At 48.0% G+C, this 24,021-nt stretch overlaps 1 protein-coding gene across 5 annotated transcripts in view; it reads right to left on the reverse strand.

Annotated features, from left to right (window-relative positions):
* FNDC3A (fibronectin type III domain containing 3A) overlaps nucleotides 1–24,021 on the reverse strand; it is a 3,436,199-nt gene that overhangs the window by 2,365,899 nt on the left and 1,046,279 nt on the right. For all 5 annotated transcript variants that reach the window (XM_069639023.1, XM_069639022.1, XM_069639027.1 and 2 more), the window contains one exon: nucleotides 21,856–21,914. In XM_069639023.1, coding sequence (XP_069495124.1) covers nucleotides 21,856–21,914 — 59 coding nt within the window. The remainder of the gene's footprint in view (nucleotides 1–21,855; nucleotides 21,915–24,021) is intronic.

Genomic DNA, 24,021 nt, shown 5'->3' on the forward strand with positions numbered 1-24,021 from the left:
TGAGTGAAGCATACCTGAAGACTTGGAAGAAGATCTTGACGTGGCAGCCAGACTGACGATGAGCGTATGACGCGAGGAACCGGCCTCTCCGCCACCCAAGGTTTAAACAGGGTGGAAGATGGACCGACTCCCAACGCCACGGGACGCACTCTCCTGATTTGCGTGGCGTCAGGACAGTGCAAGCACTGACAGGAGAGGCAGATGTACTAAGTCCAAAGACTGCGAAGTCCGAAGTTGGTGGTAGAGTCGAACTTCCGCAAACACTGGAGGAACAGGGATCGCAGGCAGATGGTAGATCCGACTGAAAGCAGCTTGGAGACTCAATGCTTCAAAGGAAACAGGCGATGACTCAGGCAGAGTGTGGGAACCTGACCCCCAGTACAGGACTGGGAACCCAACCCAGGAACTGAACTGGAAAACCAAACCAGGAACAGGACTGGGAAACCAACCCAAGAACAGGACTGGGAAACCAACCCAAGAACAGAACTGGAAAGGACTGAGAAGGGGGAACCCAGGGAAAACTAAACAGAACCCCAGGGAGAACTCAGAAGCCCAACAGGATCCCCAAGACCCCAAAGGGAGAAGGACCAGAAAAGCTGCAGGGGCAGGAACCCCGGGAAGGATGCAGGCTGAAGCTGGAGACTGAGCAGAGCCAGAACAGGTAAGTAGCGAAACGAGCGTAACCACGATCAGGGCAAACCGCGTTGAGACGCGACTTGCTCCTGATCGAGGCTCGCTTTATAGGATGGCCAGCACCCAAGAGAGGCTTGAAACGCAAGCCGCCTCGTTACTGGGTGCCGGCACATCCAAAGCGAGGCTCGGAACGCGAGCCCTTGCTGAGGAGAGAGCCCAATCAACTGTGCATGCAAGGAATCGAGACCGTGGTCTCCCGCGCATGCGCAGAGGACTCCCGACGGGAACCCCAGAAGCTCTCCCCATGGCGGATCCCTGCAAGCGGAAGCGCGGGTAGATCCGCCAAGAGGGAGGAGAGCGAGTTGGAGCAGAGGACCCCGGTCTCCAGGTAAGTGGCGTGACACTATGACCCCTCCCAGGAAGACCCGGGGCCCGAGGCTTCCAAGGGAACTTCTCGTAAAAAGCACGCACTAGACGAGGTGCGTGTACGTGCTGTTGCGGTTCCCAAGTGCGGTCACAAGCTGAGTATCCCTTCCAATCCACTAGAAAGTGCAGTACCCCTCTACGATAGCGGGCATCACAAATCTCCTGAACCTCAAATTCGGGGACACCCTGAACTAAAACTGGGGCCGGACGAAGGGGGGAACGACCAAAGGTGTCATTGACGTGAGGTTTCAGAAGGGAAACATGGAAGACTGGGTGAATATGCCAAGAACGTGGGAGCTCAAGGCGAAAAGCTACGGAGGACAGGCGCTTGGTTATTCTAAACGGGCCGAAATAACGTGGAGCCAGCTTAACCGGCAAATTGTTAAGTGGCAAATTCCTAGATGATAACCAGACCTTATCACCCACCTGGAGATCTGGTTCCACACATCGCCTTCTGTCAGCCTGAACCTTCATACGACTCCTTGTATACTCCAAAGTCTTGCGTGCCACTTCATGTTGTCTCTAAATGGAAGACACCAGGTCATCAGCAGACGGAACCGTACTAGTGGGTACAGGATGGAAGGGCATCAGTTTCGGATGCTGGCCAGAAGAACAGTAGAACGGACTGATTCCAGTAGAGGAATGGATGGAATTATTGTATGAAACTTTGGCAAAATCCAGACACGCCTTCCAGTTGGACTGAGTAGCGTTGGCAAAGCAGCGAAGATACCCCTCTAGGGTCTGATTGGTCCATTCGGTTAGGCCATTGGTCTGCGGATGATAACCAGAGCTCATGGCCCTGTGAATGCCAAGATGGCCACACACCCTACTCCAGAAAGACGACACAAACTGCGATCCCCGATCAGAAATAATCTTTTCTGGAAGGCCATGTAAGCGGTATACTTCATGCAGGAAGGCTGATGCCATCTGAGAAGCCGTGGGTATCTTGCTAAAGGGACTGAAATGAGCGTATTTAGTAAAGCAGTCAATTACCACCATTATGCAGGTACATCCGTCGGAGGGAGGTAGGTCTACAATAAAGTCTGTGGCTATGGTGTGCCACGGGTACGGTGACAATTCCGTAGGAAGAAGCAGTCCTAGAGGCTTTCTTCTCGGAACTTTAGTCTGGGCACAGACGGGGCAGCCCTCCACATACTTCTTGACGGAACTGGCCCAACCAGGCCACCAGAATTGTCGGGACACTAGTTCTTGCGTAGCTTTAATTCCTCGATGTCCCCCAATCAAAGAGTCATGAAAACCATGTAGTATGCCATCACGGATTGGCCCTACCGGAATGTACAACCTCTTCTGGAAAAACAGCAAACCGTCTCGTTCTGACACCAATGATTGCTGCAGTAGGTTCGCTCGTTCTGGATCCGCTTGGGTAGCATCAAAAATGGCTTGCAGGTGAGGAGACAATGCCAGCAAGAAATGGTGTGGAGAAATCAATGGGGAACTCCCACCAACCTCTCTCTCCACCCTCTCCAGAGAACGAGATAACGCATCTGCCTTCAGATTGGCGGTACCAGGGATGTAAGTAACATGGAACTGAAACAGAGAAAAAAAGAAAGCCCATCTAGCCTGGCGAGGCGTACGGCACTGTAAGGAACGTAAATACTGCAAGTTCCGGTGATCTGTACGGACCTCTACAGAAAAGCGTGCCCCAAGCAGGAGATGTCTCCATTCTTCAAAAGCCATCTTTATGGCAAGCAATTCCCGCTCAATAACCGCATAGTTCCTTTTGCTGGAATTCAATTTTTGTGAATAATAGGCTACTGGATGTTCAACAGAGGTCTTAGGATCACACTGCAGAAGGACCGCTCCAATGGTGAAATCGGAAGCGTCTGCCTCCACAATATAGGGCAATTCGTCCTGGGGGTGACGCAAAATAGGGGCGGTGGTGAAAGCCGTCTTTAAGGTGGCAAAGGCTTGTGAAGCTAGAGAATCCCACTTGAAAACAGTCTTGTTGCTGGTCAACCTTGTGAGTGGCGCTGTGGTTTGGGAAAAATGAGGAAAAAAGCGCCTATAAAAATTGGCAAAACCCAAGAAGCGCTGCAGAGACTTTACATCATGTGGCTGCTTCCAATCTAGGACGGCCTGGACCTTCTTGGGATCCATCTCAATACTGGTATGATTGATCACATATCCCAGGAATTCGATGCTGTGTTGATGAAAAGAACATTTCTCCGCCCATGCGAACAGCTGGTTAGAGGATAAACGGAGAAGGACTTCACAAACGTGTCTCACATGTTCCTCAAGAGATCTTGAAAAAATCAAAATATCGTCTAAGTAGATCCAAACCGAAATTCCTATTAAATCACTGAAGTTTTTATCCATGAATCTCTGGAAGACAGCTGGAGCATTACTTAGACCGAAAGGTATCACCCTGTACTCAAAGTGTCCCAAGGTGGTCTTAAATGCGGTTTTCCATTTGTCTCCATCTTTAATGCGAACCAAATGGTAAGCCCCTCCTAAGTCAAGTTTAGTGAAGATCCGAGCTGTGTGGAGGGTTTCCAGGATGTTACGAATCAAGGGTAAGGGATAGCGGTCCTTAATAGTTATATCGTTCAACTGACGATAGTCTATGCAGGGTCGTAAAGCACCTTCCTTTTTCTTTACGAAAAATAATGGAAAGCCCGCAGGTGACTTCGAAGGGGCAATATACCCTTACTTAAACATTCCGATAAGTAGTCTTGTAGCACGTGCCTCTCTTCCTGGGTTAACGCATACAGCCGTCCATGAGGAATTTCAACGTCTGGCAACAAATCAATTGAACAATCAAAAGAGCGATGTGGGGGAAATGGTATATCTCCTGGTTCTGAGAACACATGACCAAAATCGGCATATTCCTGAGGAACATGAGATATGGAACAAAGTCTCGGACTTCTGCCAATTGAATCCAAAGGTGTACAAGAAACAAGAGTCTGGGTTGGCAGGTTGCAGTTCAGGGAACAGAAGGTGGAAGAGAAAGACAAGGTACAGGTTCTCCAGTTAATCACCGGATTGTGGCATTGCAACCATGGTAATCCCAAAACCAACTTGTAGATGGGTGACTTGATCACGTCCAAGGCCAGAGTCTCTAAGTGATCATCAATCTTCAGTACCAGTCCCACAGTATGAAGACGGACGGGTCCAGAGGACAGAGGTGAACCATCGATGACTTCAACCGGTAGGGCTGCCTGTTTGGAGAGCAGGGGTATACCGTTGCTGTTGGCAAATGATTCGTCGATGTAATTACCAGAAGCTCCGCTATCCAGCAGTCCGTGAACTTCCAGAGTCTTATCAGGCAAAGATATCCCGATCTTCATGGTCAATAAGACAGCTGGTTGCATGGGGTGAGAAGAAAAACAAGATGCGGAAAGGCCTGAGAGAGAGGCTGGACCTGTTGCTGCCCTTCCATTACGCAACAGGTTTCCTAGTTTTCCGCCTTCTTCTTCTGAGGTCGTGGAGGGCATGAACCCAGATAATGCCCAGCCGCTCCACAATAGAGACACAAGCGCAAGGTTCTTCTTCTTCTCCTATCTTCTTCAGATAGAGGTCCTCTCATGGCCCCTAATTGCATAGGTTCAGAACCAGACTCTGGAGAACCAAAAGATCCGACTGGTAAGTTAGGCATCTTGGAATGAAACTTCTCGGACCAACGTCTCTCTGCCCTTCGCTCCGTAAGTCTCTGGTCTATCCGGAGCACTTGTTCAATTAGACGTTGGAGGGTCTCGGGCTCGGGAATATGGAGTAACTCGTCCTTGTATTCATCTCTCAACCCTCGACGAAACAAGGTACTTTGTGTTACTTCTGGCCATTGGGAGTCGGTTGCCAGTTGACGGAAGCGGCTTATGTAAGTTATTATGTCAGCACTTCCTTGTCTCATGTCCATCAACTGGTTCTGGGCTACGGAAGCCAGGTTTGGTGATTGAAACACCTCCAAGAAAGCCTTTTCAAAGGCCATGAAGTCATTCAAAATTGGACTATTGGTGGCCACCAATGGAGTGGCCCAAGCAAGAGCGTTTCCAGATAGATTCCCCAGGATATATCCAATCTTGGCCTTGTCGCTGGTAAAATGAGATGGTCTGAAGAGAAAATGGACTCGGCAATGATTGCAGAATTCTGCTACACGTCGGGGGTCTCCATCGAACTTGATCGGAGTAGTATGTGCCAGTGAACTCTCTCCTTGCGATGCACTCATAGCCCCCTGCGATACCATTTGACGTAAAGTCTGACTTTCCTGACGTAAAGCCGTCATCTCAGCACGAAGAGCTTGAAGTTCTTCTCTGATGTCTTGACCGTCTTCCATCTCCAAATCCGAAGGTAGGTGTCTCAATCTGTTAAGCTGGGTATCTCGTGAGTGAAGCGTACCTGAAGACTTGGAAGAAGATCTTGACGTGGCAGCCAGACTGACGATGAGCATATGACGCGAGGAACCGGCCTCTCCGCCACCCAAGGTTTAAACAGGGTGGAAGATGGACCGACTCCCAACGCCACGGGACGCACTCTCCTGATTTGCGTGGCGTCAGGACAGTGCAAGCACTGACAGGAGAGGCAGATGTAGTAAGTCCAAAGACTGCGAAGTCCGAAGTTGGTGGTAGAGTCGAACTTCCGCAAACACTGGAGTAACAGGGATCGCAGGCAGATGGTAGATCTGACTGAAAGCAGCTGGGAGACTCAATGCTTCAAAGGAAACAGGCGATGACTCAGGCAGAGTGTGGGAACCTGACCCCCCAGAACAGGACTGGGAACCCAACCCAGGAACTGAACTGGAAAACCAAACCAGGAACAGGACTGGGAAACCAACCCAAGAACAGGACTGGAAAACCAACCCAAGAACAGGACTGAGAAGGGGGAACCCAGGGAAAACTAAACAGAACCCCAGGGAGAACTCAGAAGCCCAACAGGATCCCCAAGACCCCAAAGGGAGAAGGACCAGAAAAGCTGCAGGGGCAGGAACCCAGGGAAGGATGCAGGCTGAAGCTGGAGACTGAGCCGAGCCAGAACAGGTAAGTAGCGAAACGACCGTAACCACGATCAGGGCAAACCGTGTTGAGACGCGACTTGCTCCTGATCGAGGCTCGCTTTATAGGATGGCCGGCACCCAAAAGAGGCTTGAAACGCAAGCCGCCTCGTTACTGGGTGCCGGCACATCCAAAGCGAGGCTCGGAACGCGAGCCCTTGCTGAGGAGAGAGCCCAATCAACTGCGAATGCGCGGAATCGAGACCGTGGTCTCCCGCGCATGCGCAAAGGACTCCCGATGGGAACCCCAGAAGCTCTCCCCATGGCGGATCCCCGCAAGCGGAAGCGCTGGTAGATCCGCCAAGAGGGAGGAGAGCGAGTTGGAGCAGAGGACCCCGGTCTCCAGGAAAGTGGCGTGACAGTTTCCAGCGCTGGGCATTGTCCCAGCTTTGTAGGGATTTCTTAGTTGTCTCCAGGAGGGTTCTCCCTCTCTCCCGGCTCCCCGCCTTCAGCCCAAGCAGTGTTCGTAAGGGGATTGACGTGGCCGTTTGTTCAATCCGACACCACCCTTTGCCCATCTCAGCATTGGTGCCAGTTGTGCTGCCATTATGTATCTGCTCACCTCTGGGACTCCCAGGCCTTCCATGAGTGGAGGGCACATCAGTATGCGTTTTTGGACTCCCAACAGATTCTGCAGTGCTGCGTGGGCTAACGTTGCCTGGATTGCCGTTTTGCAGGGAGGGGGAGGGCCAGGCAGTGTCCCAGTTGGTCTCCCCTTGCCGAGTTGCGCACTCTCCACCCTGCGTGGTCCGGTGTCTCTCGCAGGGAGGGGAGGGTCCAAATTGCGGCGCGGTCACTTCCCACAAACCGGTGTGGTGGGTGTGTATTTTGGTATGGAGGCGTTTGCCCTCCTGTGCCCGGTGTGGTTTCCGGGCCTGCTTCCCTCTGCTCGGCACTGCTCCCACAGAGTCTTACCGTTGGTTTGAGTCCGGGGTGCCCGGCTGACGCAGTGTGCCAGTCTCTATCCACCTCTGGGTGTCAAGTGCTTTGTCACGCTGCCACCAGACCGGGTCCGCTGCAAATAACAAGGGGGGTCCTGGGAGGCCCTCTGCCAGACATTAGTCCTGGTTACGAGAGCCTTACCCAGAGTCTTTAGCTCACTATCTTTCACAGAGGAGAAATGTCCAAAATATATCAGTCTTTGTCCTGCCTTGGGGGAGTCCAGCACGAAATGCTAGGCAATTCTCCTCTGAACAAGAGTACCAACAGCAACCCCAGACACGTGTTTCGGTCTGGTTGGACCTCAACAGTAGGGAGGAGCTGTGTCTTTCTAAGGACAGTGAGCAAGGGGTCCACGTCTGGATTCCCCTAGTAATTTAGGGTGAGACCCGTAAATACTTAAATTATGCAAAAAAACAAGGGGTCTTGGGAGTCCCTCTGCTAGACTACTGGCTAAGACTATCAAAACCGGGACTAATGGCGGGTAGAGGGACTCCAAAGACCCCCCTTGTTTTTGGATACTATTCAGGCATACATGAGCTGCAACAGCTGCATTGTCCCGATGTTGCTGGGTCGGATCCGGCCCCACAAGCGCAGCGCTGGCAGTATCCTCCTCTCTGTGGTGGGGGCCAGCAGGGGCTCTTCTATGACGGTTGGGCAGCACACGCTGGTCAAAGCCCTCCTCATACAGCGATTTGTTCCACTGCGCGACAGCAGAAGTTTGCTTCCCGCCTCCACCTGGGCCCAAGGCAGTGAAGAGCAGGCTCTGCATGCTGTGAAGCTGATGTTATTTCATGGTTTTCCTGGCACCAATTTGCTCCGGGTTTTGGACCACACTGCCTGAAGGCTTTGTTCTCTCTGCCCACTTCGGACCTGTGAAGGGATTCAAGCCGTAACCAGGATTTAATTCAGGATTTGCAGCAGTCTCAGTAGAGCTGCAGGAGCTCAAATCCGCATATACGCCGGCTGCTCAACAGCGCCTGGATCATAGCATTGTGAAGGTAATCGCTGCATTACCAATGCATGCCATTTACTAACTCACTCCTCTAGTTGTTAACCTGTATGTCAGAGCCTCCACAGCTCCCTAGCCGTATTCCTGGTCTATTATCCCCGCACATGCATATCACGGTGTCCCTTTCTATTGTATCATCATTGCCTACCACCATGTGAATTCCACCTTTAGGCTTGGCCCGAGCGAATGCCTGCATGTCCATAGGAGCTTGCTACGATTATCACTGCTAGCCTCCATGGAGCCTGGGCACATTAATGCTGCCTGCCATTGCATTTACTTTTGAATCTCTGTCATAGCGCATAAACCGTGATTGCACTAGTCACGATAGCCTGCGTTGCTATGCCTACCTGCGTCTGCCTGGATAACAGCATTGTTCTGGCACCCACAACACTCTCAACTGTTTTGCGCATCTACATAGCCTGCCCCTTTCTGGGTTCTGCCAACCCTTCACCATGCCTTAACTCCAACTCGTCACCACTGCCCACTTGCGAACCACACACTAACATGCTTTGCATGTCCCCCAAACTCACCAACTCGGCTGACATCCCACCTACTCGCTTTCTACCCACCTCCATCAGTCCCTGCACTGATCCACACACTCAGCGGCTCACCACTATCAACGCTTAGCCCGCAGACTAGAAATGCTTTGGTGCCGCACAAAACCACTATACTACCCAGTATAGCCGAGGCCCACAGATCACAGGAACTATCTTCTCGGCTGACGATCCACTCGGACCACAGCCTCACTGAACAGAAATAGCTCTACCACCAAACACTCCTCACACAACACCTCTCATAAGGACCCCCCCCCCCGACAGCTCTGCCCAGTTCTCCAACCTCCCCATCCCTGCCAGTCCTCCCGTTAAATCCACCCCCACCTACCACTCACCTCACATTTTGGCTGGTCATCCACACTCCACCAAGCCCATCCCGGCCCACATGGATTACAAACAACCCTACACTAAGTCACTCTCGCCCATTACCCCTAGCCCCAAAGTCTCTTCCATACCAACTGAGACCAACATCACCCGAACTAGGTCCCTTCAAGGCACACCCGCCACTAACACCAGCCTTCCCTCTTTCCCCCTCCAATGTGCCCTTAACAACACACATTCCCTTCCAGCACATGCCACTGAGATCCGAGACCTACTCACCAACCACAACTTAGTCCTCCTAGCGATTACAGAAACTTGGCTTCACGAAGCAGCTGGCCCCTCCATCTCCATAGCGTACCCGGAAGGATACACCATCTACCGGCAGGACCGTCTGCAAATAAAAGGGGGGTGTAGCTCTTATAGCCAAAGATTCCCTTGCCCTCAGACAAACAAACTCTTCATTGCAAGGTAACACAGACTCCATCGCCCTCAAACTCTCTCTGTCGCCTAATTGCACCATCTCTATTCACGTCATTTACTGACCCTCAGGCCCATCCTCAGACTTCCAGGAAAACCTACTCCACTTACTGGGAGACAACCTAAAAACTACCACCAAAACAATCGTACTTGGCGACCTAAACCTAGGCCTTAATGACTCAAAAGACTAACAGGCCAAATCGCTTGCTAAATCCCTAAACAACATGGGATTCCTACAACGAGAAACAGAACTGGCTCACTCAAAAGGTTGCATCCTCGACTGGATTGCAGACCACAACTGCTCCGCCTCAGTCAGTGCCAACACCCTTTGCCCCTTGCCAGACCACCATCTCATTCACTTCTCCATACTAACACCTACCAAATCCATTAAGCAGCCACTACCACTAGCCCTGGCCCTGGCCAGGAGCTCCCGGAACTAACCAAGGATAACCTCCTACCCTACCTAGAGTCTTCTGCCCTAAATCCACCATTCTCAAACGACCCTATAGTACTAGCTGAAGTTGACATCACAGCCCCACTAGCACAAAGAAAGCCAAAGCTAGGAGACATGCCAGCTCATGGTTCACATCGAAAGTTCTTGAACTACGCACCCTTAAGCGCACCGCGCTCACCAAATGGCAAACTAACCCCCAAGACTGCACTAAAGAAGACTTCCAAAAATTAGCCACTCATTACAAAAAAGCCATTATCCTCCCAAGTCCACTTCCATCAACACTAGAATCACTACTGTCATATCAGAATCCAAAGAAATGTTCACCATTATCAGGGAATTAGTGACTACGACACCCACTACCCAAGACATCGTGAAAGATGAACCATGGTGCTCAAGCATCCAAACAGCCATGCTTGACAAAATAAATCTCCTACAGAGTAAAATTCGATCCAGCCACAACAGCCTGACCACACCAGACCCCCTCCATCACCCACTCTCCTAACACCACTACTCAAGACAAGTCACGCTTCGACTTCAGAGATCTCTCAGAAATTGAAGTCCTGGCCATTCTCAAGCACATCAAAACCTCCATTGTAAAGGGGATAGCTGCCCAGCCAATATCATCAAGGACTGCACTAACACCCTAGCCCCATTCCTCAACGGCATTCAAAAATGCCGAATTCGCCTTCGGTATCGTTCCTCCTTGCCTCAAAGATGCCTGGGTACGCCCTCTTCTGAAAAAAACATTGCTAGACTCTTCCTCCCCCAACAACTACCGGCCCATCACAACGGTCCCATTCTTGCAAAAAATCCTTGAGAAAGAAGCCTGCACCCAAATTCAGCACTTCCTAGAAACAAACTGCATCCTAGGCAAGCAGCAATCGGGCTTCCGCCCTGGCCACAGAACCGAATCAGCTCCATTGGACCTAAAAAAAAACAACTAGCGGAAATCATGGATGAAGGGAAATCAGTACTACTCCTCCTTCTCGATTTCTCTGCAACGTTCGATCTAGTGAACCATAAGACCCTATGCAATCATCTCACCACCTCAGCTCAGTTCACCCTTGAAGCCACCACCGGGATCACCTCTTTTCTTGAAGGGAGAGCCATGAGGGCATTCTCCGAGCAGGCCAGCGCAGCACCTACCACCATTAACTCCACAGGGTTCCTGCACCTCACCCACCCTCTACAATATATTTACTAAACCTCTCTTTGACAAACAGGAAACAATCGGCATAGCATACACAAACTATGCTGATGACACACGTCCTTCTCCCCCCCTCGGGCTCTTATGAAAGGGATACCAAAACACTTCACAATACCTACGCTACCATCCAAGCCTGGACGGGGGCCAACAGGCTTTGCCTGAACGGGGAAAAAAACTGAAGTCAGCCCCAAGGAAACCCTCAACAAACTCAATAAGCAATACAGCTTCTTCACCATTGACAACACACAGATACCGGTCTCACCTTCGGTAAAAACACTGCGGGTGTACCTGGACTCCACACTCTCCATGTCTCGCCAAGTTAGCACCATTGCCTCCTCAGCCTCATACACTACTAAGCTGATTAATGCAGGCAAACCCTACTTATCTACCCAAAACTGTCTCAATAGCCAGAGCCACTATAGAGGCTAAACTAGACTACTGCAACATTCTCTTTGCCGGCACCGCTGCAATAAATGTAAACAGACTCCAAATAATTCTAAATAATGCGGTCAGAGTAGCCCTCAACATTCCGAAGGGGGAGCGAATCTCCAATGCTAGGCGTGCTGCACCCTGGCTCGCGGTCAAAGAACACATCCTCTTTAAGACGCTAGCCATCACCCACAAATTCCTTGCCTCCACAGCCCCCTCTTATCTCTCGGAGAAACTAGTTAGAGCCGACTCCTCCAGGCCTACTAGATTACCCTACTCCAACCAACTGAACATCCCCTCCGTCAAACATGCCAATGCTGGTGGCACCAGCTTCCCATTCATAGCTCCAAGACAATGGAATGCCTTCTCAACTACGCTAAGGAATGAGACCTTTCTGCAAAGCCCTTAAAACGAGGCTCTACAACTAGTCCACACATCACCCCCAGGCACTCCCCTTCGCCAACGCTGTTTTCTCTGCAATAGTTGTAGCCGGTTCACCTGTAACCCTCTGAACCGTAGATGCTCCCTATCCTCTTTAACAGTGTACTTTGTACTGCTATTCGTTCTGTCTTATTAGGTTCTCTGTAACCCATGAACCACAGACAAGATGTCATTCATGTGTAACCAAGCAAGCCTTCATGTAACAACGCCACAATGCCCAAGGGCTGCTTTGTGCGCTTATAAATGTAAAAAATAAAAAATAAATGTTTATACCGTTCTGCGCATGCCATAGTTTCCAGTTCCCGTCTGATGGATTCTTCAATCAACATTGGAGGATAATCATCAACGGTGCTTCTTTAATAACAATTATGTGGGACGATCGCCAGGAATCAATCTTTCCATCGATCGCTGAGCGCAATCAGCATTTCATGAGGAACTTATAGTAAAACATTTTAAGCATGCAATGTTCGCTAACTATAACTTCTATTGGAATAGATATCAATGTTTTCATGGACAGAATCTTCTCTTTTGAGCGTTATGTGAAAAATAAAAGTACTTGTTACATTGCAGACTATTGCTTTTTTCTTCACAATAATTGTTTTGTTTTCTGATTTGTGAAAAGAAAGTAAATGTTTGCGCTGTGAAGAGTATGTGTGTATTTATCTTCCTGGTTCTGCATTAGGTAAAGTTTTTATGGTTTGGGTGATGACAGGGTACGTTTGGCTATGCTGGTCACGAACGTCATGAAAATAGGTGGAGCATATCGTTTGGACAAGTGATATCAGCTTGAGGGGCTGGTGATATGATTTAGTGCCGCCAGGGCACTTGATCTTAGAGCGATGTTTCAACGGATAAGATTAGCACAAGATGGCGGCGCCCAACCTGTTTTCGCATGTGTAGATAGGAGGAAAATTAAAGTAAGATGCATAGAAAATTTGTTTAAGACCGATTACAGTATGGGTAAAGAAAACATGCCCGATCGATTGGGACGATAACCTTTCTGAGCAAACGTACCCTTTGAGGCACAAGGTAAACAGCCAGGTGCAATCTATGGTGGAAGAATGGGGGAGGGACTGGGTGAAAGGATTTGTATTCTGATTGGGTCTAAGTTATCGCTGTCAGAGCGATTGGGGAGGAGATGGGATAGAGGAAAACATTTATTTTAAGTTGCATGTAAGACTAGTTTTACTGTTAGAACTGTAAAATGAAATTAATGCAATTGGAATAAAAAGCGGTCTTCACATGCCACCTGAGACGTACTGGCTGGTGCTGTGGGCTAAGATGCCAAAAAGACTGCAGTTCAGGACATTGAGTGGGAAGGGTACCACTGCAATTGTCTAGGTTGAGCAAACCATGGATCTGTGCACCAAGGCGTCCAAGTGAGTGTCAACATTGACGACTAGTTCACCCTGGCGTTAAAGGATCATGGTGTAAGAGTTGGCAGTAACTGCACAGTTGTCTTCCAGTGTTGAGTCCCTTGAACATTGTGGGAGCGATACCTTGGACATTGAGGCAGTCATCCAAATAATGCCTTATGGTTCTTGACAATCTGCCATTTTATGCTCTGTGGTATGAGATGCAGTAGAGGACTTCGACATTGTCATCAGTTTTGTGCCCCATGTCAAAGGTTTTGCACCCTTGAGTCAAGTCCTGTTAATAGGGAAGAAAAACAACTGCAAGGCGCCAAGTCCTCAAGACATGCCCCGGTTTCAGACTTTGAGCAAGACGAGTCCTTGGCTGGAAAAAGGCCCTGACAAGACCTTGTCAAGTTCTCAGCATGAGCGATGAGCGGTAGTGAGTGTCTCAGAGGCATCAAGGTTGCCTTTAACCTTGATGCCTCTGAGACGCCTACATGCAGCTGGAGGAGTTACCATGCTGGGGTGCCCTGAAAAACATTTCAGAATCTTAAAGAGTGTAGGTCCCGCGTCGAGCAGTACTTGCGCACACAATCTTCACACAGAGGACACCAGTCTTTATTTTGGACATAAACCAGGGAGAAGGTTAGACCAATCACTATTAAACAATTCTGAGAAAGAAACGCGCAGGACACTGCTGTGCTGCTGGCCCTTTCTGCAGTGAAAAAGGGACTGGGGGATGATGCTGGGTGGAGCTGCACACACTAAGGGCACGCCTGCTTGGATTCCAGCCCAAACTAAAATCTTTGGAGAAAATATTTCTTTTGGTTGTACAAACTGCGCTGGTCTCATCCCAATGGGACAGAGACCCATAAGTATTGTGGAAAGGGGATGAGACGTAGGAGTAATGACTCACCTGGAGAGTCTTCCCCCTTAGGGTACAAGGACTCCCATTGCTGTGAGGTACTCCCTCAAGCTGTGCACACCGTGCCCTATATGCGATGCTCTAAAATATCAGAGACTTTTAACTATCAAGACTGGGATGAAGAAACACAAGAGATGTTATTGTCACATGGAAAAAGAACATATCCTGTAAATCAAGATGTCTGATCCACTGGGACGAGTACGTTAAATAACATGTACCCAACGAGTAATAGAGAGGGAGAGAGAGAGAGAGGAGAGCATATGCAAGCACGGGAAGGCTCCGAGCTGTGTAACGCCTGAGGGGAGAGAGGGCGTAGTGAGCAGAAGCCCAGAAGCCTGCGAGTTTGAAACTCGCACAGAAGTGAAGAACGGGACGGAACATGCACAGCCAATCCTGAGATGAAGAAGCCGACAGGGCAGGAGCCCGGATGAAGGTGGTGGCGAGACCACAAAGGACATTTGGACAGTCAGTCCACAAACCATCACCGACAGCAGCGCAAGCATAATGCAGCAAGGTGTCCGGTCAGGCATAGAGAGACCAATAAGCCACAAGGAAGAAGAAAATACAGACGAAAGGAAACCAACAATGGTGTGGTGCATGAAAGAAGATCCCTGGCAAACAGGGCACCCAAGGAGGTTCTCCTTCTAAGTTGAAGGTAACAGGGAAAATGGGACTAACGAAAGGTCCAGCGGGAATAATTATCACGTACCAACAATCGTCTCAGTAGAAATCAAGAGGTGAATTTAAAACATTATAACACAGAAGAACAAATTGCCAAAAATCTAAATAAAGAGAGAAAAGAACACTGGATAAAAATACCCTAGGAAAAGGGGAAGGAAACACAATATTCTGTACAAGAAGAAGATTATATGAAAGAGAAGGAGTATTATGGGCCAGAGTTCAGAGGAACTAGGCAATTGAACTATATGCAAAGTCAAGTAGAGCAGAACGACCTGGACTAATATTACCCAGGAGGGAAAGCCTATCGGGGAAATAATTTCCAAGAAAATGTTAAAACCAGCAACCAATAAGATTGATAACACCAAAGGTCTCCGAAAGTGATTCATAAGGAGGAAAGAAAAGTCAATAGTCTATTTGAATAGTTACAGAGACGGATTCAAGAACTCACAGGAGCATATTTGAAGATTAGATATTGAGGAAGAGTCCTACAGACAGGTACTAGAAGCACCCTTAGGAAAAGGGAGTCATTCTCCTAACCTTAGTTTACATAGTGGTAGGGTCAGTTAGTGCAGTTTTGCACAGTGGACAAATTGCTTTGGACCTTCACAATTGACAGATTAGCACCTTAGTTAGGAACATAGGTAGGAATCACCCATAGCGATAGGTAAAGTTAGACCTAATAGTGTTACTTTACTGAAATATCATGAAACATGTCTTCCAAGTGTATGCGCCCTTCTTCTGACCTGCCACAGTACCTTTAAGGTCATGAAGTTAGAAGTCGCAAGCATGTCACTGAACTTAAATAAAGTTGGGTTTGTTTAGACATGTTATATCTCACAATATTCAGGTGATTCAGCATTTACATAAATTGGATGAATCACCACTATCCTGGAAGTCTGGCAGTCTAGGGTGTAATGTTGATTATGCCACTGAGGTGGGGCATCTAAGCGGACACTAAATTTAAAGCATACATCTTTTACTTAGTGCACAGGATTTAGCTGGAGCGTTCTTGCCTTAGGAGGGCGCTGCCGTAGTGTGGGGGCACATTGCGCGCCAACCTTTGGTATCTGAGTGCAGAGCGAAGAACAAATGTCATGAACATTTTACACAGAGAAGTCAGTAGGGCGTCCGAGGTTTAGTCACCTCTCCTCTCTGAATCAATATGCTAAACGCACTACAACAATGGCCCTTCTGCTTGACAGCATAGTTGGCTAATGAGGAGGCAACTCGTTCCACCTGAGGTGGGCTATCGAGATCAGCCTGCAGTAACAGGACTGAATCAGATCTGAGAGGGAGGAGCGCGTAAAGTTACAATTACATGTGTGTATGTGTATACACATATATACACACATATCTATATCTAAGTCTTGTAAGGGTGCAGAAGTATGAGTCTGGAGTCTGACACCACCGTGGTGACATGCTTGTTGGCAAAGGCTTTTACCATAAAAATAAAGAAAAGGAAAAACCTATCTTGTCCTATTTCTATGAGGGGTTGCCCTCTCTCAATAAAAACACTAAGGACTGTCAGGGTGTCTTGTAAAATAATGTGTCCACCGACCTGTGTCCAAACTTATTTCCGTCCCTTACACTAAACTAACTAAGTATAAACTGGGTGTCTTCCCTGTGGGTTGTTTTCGGGATCTCTCCGACTTGTTTTGCAACACCTTTCTCTCTGTGTGGGTCCCAGACCCCTTTATACTCTCTTTGGCTCTCTCCGACTTGATCTGGGCCTCAGCCCCTTGACTATATGTTTCTTCACTCTTGTATGGATCCCAGGCCCTAGTGCTTTTTTTTTTTAAAAACAACTTTATTTAAAGTCAGTTGCAACAGTGTGTTTACAGCAATTTGTGATAAGACAATGTTTAGTAGTGACATAATCACCACTCCCCCTCCCATTCCCCTTAACAACACCTTCAATCAGTTTGCGGCTCAGGTCTCTCCTCCTCTAGGACCGCAGGGTCTCCTCCACCAGCTTTAGTTTAAAGGTGAGTGCCGGGAATTCACAGGTGTATTCCAGCATGGGGGACCAGCAGTCTGCGAAGCGATGCAGAGTTCCCTCTTTCGCACCTGTGACCTTTTCTGCCACCAAGATGTACCAGACTTTTAACCACAACAGTGCCAATAGAGGGTCCTCGCGCGACTTCCACTTCCGGGCTATGGTGATTTTCGCCGCCAGGAGGAGCTGGGTTACCAGTCCCGCCGTTGGACCAGTCCTTGGGTAGCCGTCTGCTAGTGGGGCTCCCAGCAGGATCACCTCTGGGTCCATTGGTAGTCTGCGGTGTGTGATCGCTTCAATGGGCTGGAGCACCTCTTCCCAGAATTTTCCAGCTACTGGGCAGTCCCACCACATGTGGAGGTATGTACCCGGTGCCCCACACTGTCTCCAGCACTCTGGGTTCCACAAACGCTTAAAGTGATGCAGGTGCTTCGGGGGGTAGTACCACCGATAGAGTAGTTTAAGTGTGCATTCATTATTTGTTACGCATCTTGTGGCTTTAGTGTTCCTTGTCCATATATCTATCCATGTGCCGTCTTCTATCGGGTGGCCCATTGTGCTTTGCTTTTAAGAGCAGTGCCCAACTTCATATTGCTCCCAGACCCTGGTCTGTTGTTTTGCTGGGTTCTCTACCCCAACTTCACTCAATGTCCAACTGAACAGACATGGTGTACTCTCATGCCAGGTACTGTTCCACATACTATATTGTATACAGTTAATTTCAATCTCACTCTTCTAGATTTTCTCAGGGTCCCAGACCCTCTTATCTCGACTTTGCCTTTGCATGTCTTTCTGGTCCCGACCCATTTACTTTAGCTTTGCCTCTGTGGTTCACTTGGATCTGTGACAAATCAAGTTAAGTCATCACTAACTTCACAGGGAAAGTCTTACCCCATGTGGATAGGGAAGGGCAGAAACTACCTGACTTCAACCCTGGGGGTGGCTATCTGCGGAAGGACCGCATGGTGGGAAACCAACCTCGGTGGGGTGAAGATGGCTCACTAGAAGACCTGTCATACCCCCTCCCCTTGTGAGGGATAATAGTCACCAGTCATTGCCTTCCCAGATATGCATATTGTAATCTACAACTTCCTGTAAAAAAACCATAATCAAACAAATACTTGCTCCTTTGGGCCCAATGGGACGAGGAAGAGGACCTGAGTAATAAAGTTCATGCCTGCCGAAAACCACACAGTGGAGGCTAGTTGTTCCGAACAGCTGTGCAGAAAAGGAGCAAGAGACTCTCTACTGGGAGAGTCTCTGCAGTGCAAGGACCGGGAACTACGCAAACTGGCCAGAAGATGAAGCTTACTGCTAGGCAACACGCAGTCTGTGGAGAATGCCAAAGCAGCCAGGAGACCGTGGTGAGCCCACAGAGGAGATTGGGGCACTGGGGCGAATCAAGGCATACACCACAAACGCCAATTGAAAGTAATTGGAAAGCCTGGGAGAACCCGAGCAGGGGGCCTAGGGGAACCGGGCAAGCATGTGAAGATGTGAATGAAAGGCAGGCAAAGGCCCAATACTCAAATGGAAAATAATATGAACATATGAGAGTGTTACAACATTGGCAAAGTCCTGGCAGGAGAGTATACCAGGCACCTTGAATGCAAGTCTGGGACCCGCACCCAAATAAAGAAAATAAAGAAGTGTGATGAAGTCTGAGCAGGAGAGCATAGCAGGCAATCCGAATGCAAGTCTGGGACCCACACTCAAAATACAAATAGTAAAGCCTTAACCAAGTCCTGACAGCAGAGTACACCAGGCCTTTTTTTGTTCATGAGCCAGGAGACTCACACCTGAACTGTGCGAAAAGCAAGCCTGGGGAGAAAGTAAAGAAACCTTGTGAATGTGTGAAACCTGAGGGAAGGGGAAGCAAGTCCCTTGAAAGGAAGATATTGCAAGGAGAAGAAAGGACAATCTCTTAATACAAAATCTTTACTATATATTTGTAAGCAGAGGAAAGGCTGAGAGGAGGAGAAAACAATCTTGGCGCTTATGAAACTGTGAACTGTGAAAGTACTAAGAAACTTAAGGGAAAGGAAACCCCTTCCAATGAGTCTGGAACTTTTGGTTGTTTATTTCTTTGACACCCTTTTGGAACTTTGAGTGTAACTTGTGAGCTACAGCTGCAAGTGGAAGCTAGAGAGCATTAAGCCCTCTTGCACGTTATGATCGGTTTAGCACAGGAAGGTCAGTGTAGGGTTTTGGACATAGGATGGAAGACTTTTTACTATGGACATCTTGACAGAGACCGTAGTTAGTTTTGTTGAGGCAGGGAAACCCCTCCTAGAGATAGGGAAAGACAGGCTTTTCTGTAACCCATTTCATTTAATAAAGGTTTATAGCTATCAACACTATGCCTCTGTGTCAGAGTCTTACTCACAATAACTAACAGATCCCAGACCCCTTTGTATTGGCTTTCCAGGACACTTGGTTTACTTTTCTGGCAAGTGTCTACTGATGCAGCATATGTCTGTGTCTTCATATTTCTCGTAGTGTCTTTGTCCCATATATCATCCTCTTTAGTTCGTATCGGGTCCCCAACCCTTCTTAGGCTACCCTAGTTCAGTCCCCAGCCTCTCTCACGGACCCAGGAAGCACCTGTAACTGCATGGTATCCTGCTCAGACTTCTCCGACTCTTTGGGCGAGCTTCCGACCCTTCTCTCTCTGCTCCCGCTCAGGTCTGCGTCCTTGCTTCAGTGAGTCGGGCTGAGTGGCCTCCATCCGGGAGGCGCCCCAAGTCTTACACATACTTGGTTTCTCTTTGGTTTCTCATGGCCTGCCAGTTCTTGGAAGTGCCCTTAGAGATGGTGGCTTCTCTCCACCATCGTCCCGGTCTACTGCTTCTTCTTGCATCGCTCTGTCTACAGCGTTGAAACTTGGCTCTCGGTTCCTCTAATTTGTACTTTGGGAGAACAATAGGCAGCCTCCAGCAACTAGACTGAATATGCTGGTTTCGATAGGTATTTTTCACTGCTCCTGCCTTCCTCCTCGTCACAGTACTGAACTGATGATTATCAGTGAATTCATTGGTACTCTTCTTCGTCTCACTATTCTCCTCAACTCTACACAGAGAGAATAGAAGTGTGGGGCACCAAAGGGTACTGGGTTGTGTGAAAGGAGGGAGGGGAATACTGCATTCTCCCAAGGGGATCGTCACTGGTCTCATGAAGGGTTTCCCTCAACATGTGATTCACCAGCTGTGTCCCAACCGGTTTTGCTTTCACAAAGTGCCCGGATATGTTACCCATTTTCTTCCCCAGCGCACTGAATGAAAAACTTGGACGCTGAGGAGCAATTATTCACACAGGCACCCAACTGCACTGCTAAATGGCTCTTTACAGCCTCTTTTTATTCATACCATCAACAAAAACAATAAATGAATGGGTAAATGCAGCAAAAAGTACTAAATGGGTAAATGAATGCTATACCTGCAAAGAATAAAAGAAGTCTAAATAAAATACATCACAGTTGACACAGCAGCAAAAAACCGCCTCATCTCACTAGGAGTTACTGAAAAGCCCCGAAACAGTCAAGGAGAGAAACATCAAATGGCTTGGAGCAATGCGTCCATCCTCCAAATGAACCTTTCTACTTGACCACTCCAGCGCCCCTAGTTTCACACCCTCCGCAATTGCTGGTGGCAACTTCTATATTCTTCTGGCTCCCTAAGTTTCTACACGTTGGCAGCTCTCATGGGCCCCCGGGAGGAGTGACCCATGGTAACCTTCAAAGAGCAGAACTCTTCATTATCTCAAGAGAACATGAAAACAACTCCTTAACTCACACTCAGTTTTGACAATGTCCATGGTAACATTATCAGGTACCAGCCAGCACCTGCTTATCCTAGCCTCTTTGCGCACTGGGTCCTTGGATGAGCAGTGCAAACTATCATAAGCAATGAATAACGTTAAAAACATGTTTACCAGTGGAATAGTATGGGAAATGCTAAAAATATGTTTATACACTGAATAGTTCACATCAAGTGCAGATTCCAATGAGGTCTGGAGCAAATGCCCACCATGGCTTCGAGTGCACCAGAATGCACTGCGCACAAGCACCATGTTTTAGTACAAAGCATTACACACCCACAGGGGGAATATCGGGTAGCAGCCTCACCTCCCTGGCCTCATGGGAAGAGGCTACCCTCATTGAAGCAGTGATGATACCCTGGGATTCGCCACAGTATGTAAAGGTGTGTCTACGTACACGCGTGTGAATGAGTTTAATGTTTATGTGTGATTTGGTGTGAGTGCAATGTGAAATGAGCGCACCTGGGGCCAGAGACCTGTAAGAACGTAATGCAACTTGGCACTAGCATTGATCAAGTTTTCTCAGTCAGTAGTCTTATGTCTTATCTCAGTGGCATGAGTGAATTAAGGGTAGGGCTGTTGCAGTTTGGCTAAGCCAGTATGGACATAATGTCCTACAGTGGCATGGAAAATGCTGGTATATATTGGCACAGCCACCATTAAAATGTCTTCCTACACTGGCGTATATTGTGGGCAACCCCATCATGAAAATGCATTGAAAAACCTTGTTGTGTACCGTTGGTCACCAAGTATCTACTGGATTTTTCTATAAAATATACTGTACGCATACAAAAAGCATGCTATTAAATTCATCAATGTAACCCATTAATCAAAAGAGAAAAAACCCTGAATGCATTTTATTGGGTTCAAGCTCATGTTCACCTGTTAACCAGCTGCAACTGTAAATAAGCACAAGCAAATGGAAAAATAATAACAAGGGCCGCAAATTAATTCAGCCTCCGCTGTCAGCTTCGAGTGACAAAAAAAGCCTAGCACAAACGACAGGCATATTTCTAATTGGGATTAGGCCAGAGGGCCTGGAAACACATAGGTTTACCCTTAAGCAAGAGAAGAAGGTTACTATTCTCCAGCATGCCTACTCACTCTTACTGTGCAACAATTGTAAAGAAGAGGGAAAAGAAGGATGGATGTTTTTCAGACTTTAGATATAGAAAGCAACTTACCTCTGGTTTTAAAATGTTTGAAAGATGTACTTCAAGTGATTTTGTTTCTTCATCTTTTTCTTAAAAATAAAGAAAAATGACAAAAGATAATAGAATTTTTGCTGCATAAACTATACACAGTTACAGATTTTATCTGTAAATAACAATGTTTTAAAGTTCAAAGAAATACTGTGATAGCAAACATATGCGTCACCATAGCTCAATTAAAGACATTTTGTTCATCTACACAAAGACATTTTCTTGAATTAACATCGATTTTTAGTTACATGATTTCTTCATTTAATGCATGGGGGAATTAAAGAAGCACACATGTATCAATTCAGCAAGCACAATTCTTATCCGCCTATATAACAGTAACTTACATGTATGTGCTTTGCTGCAGTAATCTGGTGGTCTTTCGTACTGTCCAATTCCCATATTATGCATCTCACATAGATCCTGCATATTTCTTCTGATGGCCTCCTCCTAATTTGCTCTGGGGCTTTCGATTTCCTACACTATCAATCATACCCTTTCTTCTACTATTAACTTGTTGGTTCTCCATTACTTGGTTGGAGACCAGCAATTTAAATTGAACACTACTCCTCCCCTGCCGCATTTCCCTCTTCCGTGTTGATTATGTAGCTACTGAACTGCTCCACGACAGAGTATCTGCTGGCGTCTGTAGAAGGTGGGATAAATTCCTGCAGCTTTCCATCCTACTATTGAACATGGCACAATTCCCTTCCCCACTATCACATAAAAGCATAACCATGGGATCTAAAGTTAGTCGTAACCCACATATTTCCTGAATCTTGGGCAGGATCTCTTTTCAATATATATGTGTTCTGATGCAAGGCCAAAAGACATTACCCAGTGTTCCCATCTCTTCAAAGCCACTTCAGCATAAAGGGAAACAGAAAGGTTGGATTTTATACAGACACTGTGAAAAGAGATGGCATCCAAAGCAAGTTTTGGAAGCACATTTCTAAGTAGTAGCGCACATGAAGTAACTTTGCACTCTAGCTCAGATACTAGGCCTCTGGCTCAAGCCCTACCCCAAGACAATCTTTCTATTTGAACATGTAGGGCAGTCTTTCCTGTAGGTACCTATGTCTAAATGTTATGTTATGTTATTTTGCATTTATATAGCGCCTTATATACCATTGGTATGGTCTGAAGGCGCTGGTAGGTTGAACGCCCTTGGGAACCAAAGTTCAGATCAGTAGAGAGAGTAAAGAGAGTCAAAGGTGCGTGTGAGCACCGGGTATGTGTGCAGCTGGTGCGGTATTCGTGTAATAGCTGCTTCTTAGCGGTAGGTGTGATGGTTGAGAGATCTGGAGTATGTGTTCGTTCTGGCAGGATTTATCCAGACCGGATGTGGCTGCATTAACACCTGGGTGGGGGGTGTGTAACCAGCAGTGTTTACTTAGAATGATGTGGAGTGTGCAGCGGATGTTGGTATGAGAACAGGTATACCGAGTGGTGTTCATAGTATCTCTGTGTTCTAGCTGAGTGGTGGTGTAAAGGAGAGAGTAAGCGTGGTGGTGTGATATGATGGGTTATATGGTCTTGGGAATGTTCTCTGCATTCCAAACCATACTATATATGTCCCTCAATTTTATGCCCTGCAGTCCGTTCCATGCACTCCTACCAACTCCATGTACTCCAGTCTGCTCCCCACATTCCGGTCCGCTCTATGCACTCATGCATTCCAGTCCGCCCTGCGTGCTCCAGTCCACCCACGCGCTCCGGTCCGCCCAGCGTACTTAAGTCTGTTCCACGCATGCACTCTTGTCTGCCCCATGCATGCACTCCTGTCTGCGCCATGCTCTACGAATTCAGCAGCTCTACGTACTCATCCGCTCTACGCAACACATCCGTTCACTCTAGGCACTCCTTTGCTCCAGGCACTCCTTCGCTCCAGGCACCCCTTCGCTTTATGCCCTCACACGTACTATGCACTCACCCCCTCTACGCACTCACCCCCTCTACGCACTCGTCCCCTCTACGCACTCGTCCCCTCTACGTACCCCTTTTTTCATATGCACTCATTCGCTCATATGCACTCGTCTGTTCTATATATTTGCCGGCCCTACCCACTAGTCTGTTCTATGCAGTCCTCCACTCTACACATTCTTCCGCTCAGCTCATCCATCCCGCTCCGCTCATCCATCCTCTCCCCGC

Source organism: Ambystoma mexicanum, chromosome 7q (genome assembly GCF_040938575.1).
Source record: "Ambystoma mexicanum isolate Mex_15411 chromosome 7q, UKY_AmexF1_1, whole genome shotgun sequence".
Classification (NCBI taxonomy): Eukaryota; Metazoa; Chordata; class Amphibia; order Caudata; family Ambystomatidae; genus Ambystoma; species Ambystoma mexicanum.